This window comes from Acinonyx jubatus, chromosome E1 (genome assembly GCF_027475565.1).
Source record: "Acinonyx jubatus isolate Ajub_Pintada_27869175 chromosome E1, VMU_Ajub_asm_v1.0, whole genome shotgun sequence".
Taxonomy (NCBI): domain Eukaryota; kingdom Metazoa; phylum Chordata; class Mammalia; order Carnivora; family Felidae; genus Acinonyx; species Acinonyx jubatus.
In genome coordinates this window covers 37,870,843-37,880,893 of record NC_069397.1, presented here as the reverse complement: position 1 = coordinate 37,880,893, position 10,051 = coordinate 37,870,843, and the positions used below count along the sequence as shown (strand labels likewise).

General features: G+C 58.5%; 1 protein-coding gene across 4 annotated transcripts; it reads right to left on the bottom strand.

Annotated features, from left to right (window-relative positions):
* Positions 1-193: 193 nt before the first annotated feature.
* PPP1R1B (protein phosphatase 1 regulatory inhibitor subunit 1B) lies at positions 194-9,495 on the bottom strand. Of its 4 annotated transcripts, none has more exons than XM_027033869.2 (7): positions 8,901-9,495; positions 7,147-7,207; positions 6,809-6,831; positions 6,326-6,401; positions 2,518-2,721; positions 1,117-1,236; positions 194-1,021 (listed from the first exon to the last, which is right to left on the bottom strand). In XM_027033869.2, exons 1-7 carry the CDS (start codon positions 8,979-8,981, stop codon positions 972-974), a joined length of 615 nt encoding a protein of 204 aa, XP_026889670.1. In that variant the 5' UTR covers positions 8,982-9,495; the 3' UTR covers positions 194-971. The 4 variants fall into 4 exon arrangements, with proteins under 4 accessions (XP_026889670.1, XP_026889672.1, XP_053068783.1 ...); XM_027033871.2 differs by lacking the exon at positions 8,901-9,495 and adding an exon at positions 8,495-8,790; XM_053212808.1 differs by lacking the exon at positions 8,901-9,495 and adding an exon at positions 8,553-8,790.
* Between the last annotated feature and the right edge of the window lie 556 nt (positions 9,496-10,051).

The window sequence follows — 10,051 nt, the reverse complement described above, 5'->3', positions numbered from 1 at the left end:
TCAGCGATCCCTAGCAGGATCTAGTACTTCTGTGGTCCTTCGTAAGAATGCTCCTAGCTTGTCTGCAGGAAAGACTTCCAGACTAGAGGACTGGACACTAGGATCGAGATGGCCACCAACCAGGTCTTCCACATACGGGAACCCGTTATCCCCTCCTCCCTCTCCTTTCCCCTGAAAGAGGAGTCTCAGCACAGTTATTTACAAAGATTTATTACGGCACAGGAGTGGTTCAGGCCTGGAGTCAGGGAAGAGGGGAAGGGGGCAGAGCAGCTGGAGGACAAGGAGAACCTGGCTTCCCCACCGTGTGCCCCCCTAAGGACGTATACTAGGCGGCATTCCTGGCATCAAAGCATAAACAAAACGCAACAAAGCAGCCTCTGCTAGTCCATTCTTCCAGGCACCCAGGCTGGGGAGCAGGAGTGATAAGGGGAAGATTTCCAAAATGTTGAAGCTGAGGAGAAGGATGCCTGAATCCTGGGCCCTGGGAGAAGCCAGAGAGAGGGGTGGTAACTTGAAATCCCCCATAGGAGAGGGGATGGAGAAGGATCTAAGGGTACCTACAATTTCTCAGTACCCTCTTTCCCGAGATCTTAGGGTCCTGCCCTGTGGGTTTCCTGTGCCCAGGGGAGAGGGTCTGGGGAGTGGAATTGTGAAGGATAAACCTTTGCCCCCCCACACACACCCTTACTGGATTATCTGATGCAAAGTCTCTCACATCCCGCCTCCCTCTGGGTAAATGGGGGAATGACTGGCAGGGGTAGGCATCAGGCAGCAAGTACCCAGGAACTCTGGGCATCAGCCAAAGGTGGGCAAACAAGCAAACACAGACCAGCCTTAAGTCTTCTAGAAGTCAGAAGCCACAGCCCTAGCGAGTGAGGGGGAAGGGTACAAGATAGGGTGGGGACAGAGTGGGTTTCTGGGGAACAGCAATGCCCCCTCCACTTCCTTCTGAGAGATGCAAGGCCGGATGCCTATGTGCCAGGCTCAGGGTGGGCAGGGCGCTGTGGCTCCTCCCCAGACTCTGCAAGGCAAGCAGAGGGACTCAGGGCTTGGCCACGCTCATGAGAAATCCCAACCCACCTCCCCACCTCCCCATTCCCCACCACCAAGCCTCACCATTTAGTGCCAGATCTTCCACTTGGTCCTTGGAGCTTCCATCTCTCTGGGGCTCATCCAGAGGGGGTGGGCGCTCCCAGGGTCCCTCCAGACCCTGGCCACAAGTTATCTTCTCCCCAGCTGGGGATGGGGTAGAAGGGATAAAAACGCAGGCTCTTAGGTATCCATTCAGTGGTCCTGGAGCATGAGCTGAGTTTCTGTAATAGCTAAGGCTAAGCTTTCTGGGGGCATCCTGGTATAATAGACAGAACACTGGCCCAAGAAAGCTCTTCCGGTGAATAGTTATATGACTTAAATGAGTCAGCTATTACCTCTCTGAAGGGGATAGTAAGAGGGAAATTATGTAGATTGCCTTAAATAAGACAACAGTTACTACCCTGACCAGCCCAGCACCAGCACTCCAGGAGCGGTGGCAACTGATATTGGTCCTTGGTAGTCTTGTCATTTGCCCCTCTGCCCTACTGCTTCTCCTGAGAAAACATTCTCCTCTCACCTCCTCTTTACCTGTCCTAAGGGTCTCAGTGAGAGTGGACTCAATTTCCAACAGGAGCTTTTGCTCCAGAGATGCAGAGAAGAGGTCCAAGCCATTTTGTTTGGATCTGAGGGATGGACGCTACAAGCAGGGGTGGTCAACTGTTTTTCATCCCCATAAAATGAAGGACCAGAAAGTTTAATGTGCACTGGGAGGGATAGATATGGCACAATCTACTATAGCTAAGCATGGAAAAAACAGTCATGGGAGTGACAGAGATCTTTCTGCCTAGGAATTCTCTGGGCCTTGGGTCCTTTTGTGGAGATTTCTAGATCTGGGGTCTCTAGCTCTGAGGCCTTCTGTGTCGGTCTTAGGCCCCTCCTTGGCAGGTCTCTTCCCAGGCAGTTGGGGTTGGAGGTGCAGAGGACCAGGTTGGTTCTTGAATCCTAGATTCTCCATTTAGACACTAGAGGGCACCCTCTCACCTCCAGCCCAGGAAACAAAAAAAGGGGAGACACAGCCACAGGGTCCTGGGGAGGACTTAGAAACCAGCTCTCAGCCTCCTAGCTGAAGACCACATCCTACGTTCAGAAATGCAGGTAAAGGGGGCATTGGGCCCTCTTAGTTGTCTATCCCTGCGTTTCCTTGTACCCCCTCACTGCCATGGCGAGGAAGTCTTTTCTTGGGTCTAGCCTGAAACCTCAAGTGGAAGAGAGGAATTATCAGGGACAACCTGATTGGGAGAGGGACAGGGTCAGGATGAGAGCAGCCCCAGTAAGCCCAGCAAGGCACATATGGGTGGGAGGACGGGCAGGCTCTCACTGTATGACCGCAGCTTACGTGTGTCAAAAAAACTCCCAGGCCTCTCAGGGAGGAACCCACCTAACCCATACTCGTGGAACCCAGGCATCTTGGCCCCGTCAGCTTACCAGGCCCCCTCCTGCCCTTCAGAACTTCAGCCTGGCTGTCCTCCTCCTCCTCTTCCTCTTCCTCTTCCTCCTCGTCTTCCTCGTCTTCCTCTCTAGGGTAGCCCAGCTCCCGCAGCTCCCCCAGCTCATCCTCCTCCTCTGAGGCCTGGTTCTCGCTCAGGTTGCTGATGGACTGGAGATGCGACTCGGCAATGCGCTGCACAGCTGGCATGGGGGAGGCAGGAAGGCAAGGGTCAGCCAGACCAAGAAGCAGCCCAAGAAGCTGGAGAGGCATGTGGCCCAGCCTCCAGTCTCCTTCCCATGGCTAACCCCCTGGAAGCATGGAGCATGGCTAACCCCCTCAGGGGTATAGTTCAAAAACTAAAGGTCCCAGGTCAGTTTGCTGGGGGGCCAGACAAGGGCAAAAGCAGCAGGCGTTAGATCCTTGATCATGTGTGACTCCTAAGCTGTCCAAAGATGCAGCCCCCCCCCCCCGACCAAGGCTGGCACTGGGCAGCTCCCCCAAACTATAGGGTGTCAAGCTAGACAAGACCAGGCAGGTACAGCAGCAGCTTAACATTCCGTGGCTAGGGAACTTGTTTCTCCAAGGACCCAGTACTGGAGACAGTGTCCACCAGTTATAGCCCTGGACAGAAGGCATAGGACCCATGGGCCAGGGCCTGGGGGATCTGTCCCTTTTAGTTTCTCTCAGAGTGCCCAGACTGCCTAGGGCCCATTGCTTATCCCAATCTTGCACACACCCCCTCCAATTCCGGGCTTGGTCCCCACTCCCTGGCACTGCCCACGTCATAAATGCCACTCCACACATCTCTGCCCTGGGTCCTGGGGTAGGAACAGTTTGGAGACTGAGGATATAATAGTCTGCAGCCAGTGAAGCCTGTGCCTGGGGATGTGGAGTGCTCAGACGCAGCCCCCACAATCTTGACCCACATCCCCAAGCTTCCAGCTCCCTCTGTGGTGACCTAGAAAGCAGCAAACACCACCCACCCCCCCAACACCACCAAGGCCTGCTGGGATAGGGCCTAGGAAAGGAACAGTGTGGGCAGCTGAGGAGAAGTTTCCAAAAGATGGAAAGGACTGTGTTAGGAGAAAGGGGCCAGGGCTGGGGGATTCTGGGGCAGAGGCAGGGGTTGAGGGGAGGCTGTGAGGTGTGGCTGGGGCAGAGGCGGCTGGGGCAGAGGCAGCAGGGAGACCAGGAGCTGGTGGGAGTTTAGAGCACTGGTGTCACTGAACTCACAGCTCACAGAGAAGATGCTGACAAGCTAGGTGCTGGGGTTCTCCAGCTCCTTCTCCGTGGCAGGCAGCCCCTCCCCTTAGAAAGCCCAGAGGGGTAGATTCAGGCTGGAAACCTCCGGTGCAGTGAACAGGGCACCACGCTCCTGCCAACTCGGGACTGGCACAGAGGGTGCATTGTGTGTGCCCACTACCCCACCCTGCCCTGAGTTCCCAGCCCGGTGCCTCCTGCTGGCTCTGGGCAAGCTACTCAGACAATAAAAATGCAATAAATCGCCCTGCCCTGGCCTTGGGGACGCAGCAGCACTTCACCTTGAGCCAAGTGTGAGAGCTTGGCCTTGGAGAGTCCCCTTCAAGCCAAAACTCAGTGTTGTCCACCACCCCCCCCCCCCGGAGGTCTCTGGCTTCTCCCCTACAAACCACTCCCCCCCCCACCCCTGCCAGGTGCACTCCCTTGGCCAGAAAGGGGCTGAAGCCTGCAACACAGTGCCCTCCAGGTACAGAAGGGTCCTCTGAGGGTTAGGGGGAAGGGAGGAGAGGAAGGAGGTGGCTGCTTGAGCAACCACCCTCTCCCCTAGTCGGGGGAGTACAGTTCAGCTCCTGAGCTGCAATGCCGATAGGTGTGCAGTGCCTGTGCCGGCGCCCTGGGAGCCTCCCGCGCACGCGCCTCCCCTTGTGCCTCTCGGTGCTCCCTGAGGTTCCCCCCACCCCACCCCAGCCCTCTCAGCTGTCTTCTTCTCTATCTGTCCTCATGTCTGGGACCCTGGACCACCACCACCCCCAACCCAAGTCTCCCTTTTGAAAGGTCCCCAGCACAGCCCCCAGACTGCCCTGCCTCTCCCAACTTAGACCCTCCTAAGGTGCAGCCTGAAGGGGCAGTGGCGGTGGGACCACATTTCTAGCCATTGCAGGATGCCCAGAAGCACTTGGGCCCTATTCTCCTCACCCCTGCCTTCTTCCCCATGCTCATAACCAAGAATCCAAGGGACGGTTCTTGTCCCTCACGTCCATTCAGCCCTCCCCAGCCCAGAATAGGAAGGAGAGAGGTCCCGTGTTCTCTCTTGAGAAGATGCCACCCCCCCCCCCATTTCTACTGCAGGGGCTTGGCCTTCCTCCATATCCCTACAGGTGGGAAGTCCTTCCAGGTGCTGAACCCACTGCCCACATGCTATCCCTTCCTCTTTCTATCCTGGGGGGGGAGAAAATGCCCTTGCCCTTCTCTCCTCTCTTCCCAGCCTCTCCTCTCTGCTCCCAACCCTGACAGGTAGGTGACAGGTGTGCCTGTTGACCTTAGCCAGTGCTGGGAACTCATTAAACCCGCCCCAGAGGGAGCTCTCAGCACACCCATCCAGCCATCCGGTCCTCCCTCCACGGGAGGAGGGGTTGGCCAGGCAGGAAGAGCCTCAGGCCTGGAGCTGCAGTGGGGGTGGGAAGGCATTCTTTAGCTCAGTTAGGAAGAGTCCCTCCCCATCTCCACACCTTCTCCTCCAGGTGTATCTCCCCCAGCTTCCCTGCAGATAGCCAAGTCTCCAGGCTGACTCTAGAGGCTCTCTCTGACTTCACACCTCCTCCCCCATGTACGTTTCCTTTCCTCATCCTGGAATGCCCTTCCATGCCTTGCCTGCCTGTTGAATTCCTACTTATCCTTCAAATCCAGGCTTAACCATCCTCTCCTCAGTAGCTCGCCCATGACCCTTTGAGGCCAAAGGCCCCAAGAGGGCAGGAGCCAAATCTTACTCCCCTGATTTTGCCCAATGCCACCAGTGAGGCCTGGCATACACTAGGTGCTCTATAAGTGTGTACTATAAGAATGGCTTGTGTTTGGAGCACTTGGGTGGCTCTGTAGGTTAAGCATTCGACTTTGGCTCCGGTCTTGATCTCACTGTTCATGAGTTCAAGCCCCGTGTCAGGCTCTGTGCCGACAGCTCAGAGCCTGGAGCCTGCTTCAGATTTCGTGTCTCCCTCTCTCTGTCCCTCCCGTGCTCGTGCTCTCTCTCTCTCTCTCTCTCTCTCTCAAAAATAAATAATAAAACATTTTTAAAAATTAAAAAAATAGACATTAAAAATTTTTAATAAACAAAAAAAAAAAAGAGTGATTTGTGTTTTAATACAGAAAGGAGAAGCAGGACCAAGAAGCATCCAGTTTGCTGACCTCTGCAAATGTTATGCCACTGGGAGAGGGGAGTAAAGGCTGCACCTGAAGAAGGTGCTCGTTGGAGAGCAGGGGACCAAAAGGTGGCCTGGGACACACTTGCAAAGAGGAGGTACAGTACTGAATCACTTTATGTTGATGATACTTGTCATTTTAGGCCAGCTATCTCTTTTCTTTCAATCCCACCACCTTATTTTAAGGCCCACAGCCACCTCTTTCAGCCCCTGGGCCTCTTCATTACAAGGCCAAATTAAGAAAGATCTGGTCCCTAAGTAGTGGTTGGGGTACACAAGACAATCCCTCCCCTTTGACAAAAGCTCAACATTTCACCTCCCTCCCCCAGTGTCAGCCCTGCTCCAGGGGCCGAGGGGACAGCCAGACTAACACGCGTGGGGGGGGGGGTGCGGTGAGGTGGAACAGTACCTTTCAGCGAGGGGGGTGTGTAGGCACATGGGTTGGGTCTCTTCGATTTGAGGTGATGCCCCTCTCCTGAGGCTCTCTGCCAGGGTAAGCACCAGGTTAAATAGACTCACCGAGGCCCCTTCCCTCCACCCTTCCCCCATTCCACCCCACCCTTGGCAACCCAGGCCAACTGCCCTAGCCTCTGCGGATGGGTCCAGGCGCCGCTGCCCCTCTGGTCCTGCTAGGACTTAGGCTTTGGAAGGGTCTCCATACGCCATAGCCTGGCTCAAGGTAGAACCCCAGCCCAAGTCTGAGCAGGGGAAAGACAAGGGCAGAGGAGTATGTGCTGGTAGAAACCTGGCACCGGGCACTCCTATCTAGGTGCCAGTTGATACGCTCATGTGTCCTTCAAGTGGCATCCTGTATTAGTCAAGAATGATCCTGTTCAGCGCACTGCAGAGGGGCCCCCCGCATTCCTCCTTCCAGCTGCCCCTAGAAACTCACCTGGTGAGGGGAGGCCTCCTCCTCTGAGGGTGTCCACCAATGAACCAAGGGAAACGGAGGGAAGGAGAGAGAAGAGGGGGGAGAAAAGAGAAGAGAGAAAGAGAGAATTACTTTCCCCAAAGGCTCAATCTCAGGGGAAAGGGAATGTGTGCCCTTTCCTTCTGGGTATTCGGAAATGCCTGGTCAACAGATAAACCCAAAAGAGTTTGACTCCCAGACCTTACCCACTCTGCCCCATTTTCTGCTCAGTTTCCTACTCATGGGACTTAAGGAAGGGCCCCAAGAAGGCATCAGAGTTAGGGTGGGGCCAGGGCTGGGGCAGCAGGGAAGGGGCCCACCTGGCGAGGAGTGCTCTGAGAGCCGGAACAGCATGGCAGGGGTTGGTCTCCTGCGCCGGATCTAAGGAGATGGAGAAAGAAGTGGGGGGGGGGGGGTGCAGGATAGACACCTGCACACCCCCCCCCAAGGCAGCAGAGAACAAACAGTGCTTTGAAATCCCCAGGGAACCTTTGAATCAAAGACTGTCAGAGCTGAAAGGAACTCTATAGCTCATCCAACCCCCTCATTTTACTGAGGTGAAAACCCAGGACTCAAGGAAGTTCAGCACAGAGCTCAAGGCCACACAGCTCACCATGGCAGAGAAAGGAGGAGAAAAGCCCATCACTGACTTCTAGCCCACACCCACCCCACTCCATGGCTCCTCCAGAATGGGCATCTCCCTTTCTACCTTTCCTTATCCAGGAAGCCCATCCTCTCCAGCTTTTGCAGATACCAGACCTCCAGAGCCGAAGCTGGCTCTGGAAGATGCCCCATGGGCCACGGCACCCACGTGGCCCTGCCCACTTAAGGTCAGCTCAAGGGCTTCAAAGAAACTGGATCTAGCTGCAGAGGGAGGCTGAGCCAGGGCACTGCAGACACCTGCAACCCCACACTGAGACTCAGGGGTGGGCCTGAGCCCCAGACCCACAGGGTCCTGGAGGTGTCCCTGGAGGCCTGTGTCTGGGTCCCTCTAGCAGTCTCTCTCAGGCTGTAACTCTTGGCCCAGTGCTCATAAAAAAACAAAAAGTTGTCCTCCTTGGTATGTGAGCCAAGCTAAACAGTGAGGGGGGGGGCGGGCACTGGGCACTCCCAGTCACTGCTCCCCACCCCCTCCCCCCCCCAGCTCTCAATCAGACCAACTGTCAGTTAATTAGGTCCCCTCTGAGCTCCAGGGAAATGCACAAAGAGAACCAGGTGAATTAAGCTGAAACTGCCACCTCCCCCTGCCAAGCTCTCCAAACTGCCCTCCAGACCCAAAGCTGCCTAGGCCCTGGACCTCCCCCTCCCCCCATGCCTCCCCTACCTCCCCCCAAAAAGACTTGGCCCACTCTCACTGCTCTGCTGGGTGCCAGCTGCAGCTCAGCAACAAGTGAACACGCTACTTTGTGGGGGGCGGAGCCCTCTTCTCCTCTCCCTCCGTCCACCTCTACCACCTTTGGAGACCTCTGGACACCCCCCCCGCACCCCCCCTCCCCCCCCCGCCCCCCCCCCCCCCCCCCGGCAAGGCTCTCCAAAGAACTCAGTACTCTGTGAAGAGGTCTGACTCCTGGGACCACCGGTCGCCCCCACCCCCATGTTGTGGCTCTGTGTAGGGCCTGGCAGGGAAGGAGGTCAGCACAAGGCTCTGGTGGCCGGGCCCAGGCATACACGGTGGCACCAGAGAGGGGCAGAGCCTGGGGCCGCGAGGTGGAGGCCTGTTCTGTACAATGGGTCAGTGCACCGCGTTTCTCACTTCCGACCGGCTCCGGCTGGGGCCAGGGCGCAGCGGTCCCGGCGGGAGCCTAGAGAAGGAGGACACCGAGCAGGGTCCAGAGCACAGTCTCCCCGCCCGCGGCCGCTCCCAACGGTCCTGCCCCGGACGCTCGCCGCCTGAACGGGAAAAAGTTGCCCGAGTCTGCAGAGAACTTCACGCGCTGCCCCGCGCCCCCGCGTGTCCGAGGCGGCCCGAGACTCTAGGTCGCCCCCACCCACCCACCCCCGCCCCGGGCCGGTCCGGCCCCGGCAGCGCCCCGCCGCGGGAAGAGCTGCCGGGGGTGGTGCGCGGCCCCCTTACCATCTCCACCTGGCGGGGGTCGAGCTGGCTCGGGGGCGCGGGCACCGAGAACTGGATCTTCTTGCGGTCCTTGGGGTCCATGGCGGGCGGGGTGGCCGGCGGGGCCGGGGTGGGGGGGTGGCGCGCGTCTCGGGGTCCCGGGCTGCGGTCCCGGCTCGGCTTCCCGGCGCTGCTCGGGGTGCGGCGGCGACCGCTGGCTGTGCGCGGCGAGGGGGAGGCGAGCGGCTCACGCTCAGATAAAAATACCGCGCGCGGAGAGGGGAGGGCGCGCGAGCGGGAGGGGGTCGCGCCGGCTCGGAGCGCCCCCGGCTCTCGGCTCCCGGCTCTCGCGCTCGCCCGCCGCGCCCGCTGCGCGGGTCCTCCGGCGCTTGCGGCCTCGGCTTCGGGCTCGCCGGCTCGGGGTCGGTGTCTTTCCCTGAGTCTCGCCTCTCCCTCCTTTCCTCGCTCTCTCCGAGGGTCTCTGTGGGTGTCTCCGCCTTCCTCTCTCTCCCTCCCTTCCTCTCCTCGCGCCTCCGTCTGTCTGTGCCTTTCCCCGTCCCTCCAGGTCTCCCCTCTGGCCCCAGCCTCGGGGTCCCCGGCCCGTCCCCTCGGCCTGGGACTGGCGCCCGGGGGCTTGGTGGGAGGGCTCAGGGGGAAGTGGCCAATGAGCACCGAGAACCGTGTTCTCCCCGGGCCGGGAGGAGGGTGCGGAGTGTGAGCCAGGACCGGGGAGCGGGCTGGGGGCCCCCTGCCGTCTCCCGAGAACTTGAAGCTGCATTATTGATGGAGTCCAGCAGGGAGCATAATGGGGGGAGGCCGGCGGGGCGGGGGGGGGGGGGGGGGAGAGCAGGGAGAGGGGCAGCAGGGAGACGGGACTCTGACTTTAACCCCTTCGTGGCCTGGGTCCGTGGAGTTTCACGGGGAGGACGGCGAGGTCCTGGAGAAACTACCACCAGCATGTCACGCTGTGAATGGGGGTGTCCTAGAGAGCCAGCGAGTGTGAAAGAGCTGGTGTACGTGGGAGGACACGTGTCAGTCATCATGGCGGGGAGTGTGTGTGAGTGCCAGGGGCCCTGTGGTGCCTGTAGCTACGGAGTGTGTGTGTGGGGGGGGAGGGGTCGGTGTGCATGAGTGTGTGTGAGTCTGTGTGAGTAAGTGTGTCAGAGTGTCAA

Excerpts from the sequence above, each read along its gene's own strand:
- PPP1R1B (XM_027033869.2), bottom strand. The coding sequence starts at position 8,981 with ATGGACCCCAAGGACCGCAAGAAGATCCAGTTCTCGGTGCCCGCGCCC. Across the intron at positions 6,832-7,146 it reads CTCAGAGCACTCCTCGCCAG|AGGAGGAGGCCTCCCCTCAC; the intron begins GTGGGCCCCTTC and ends GGACACCCTCAG. Across the intron at positions 6,402-6,808 it reads AGGAGGCCTCCCCTCACCAG|AGAGCCTCAGGAGAGGGGCA; the intron begins GTGAGTTTCTAG and ends TTACCCTGGCAG.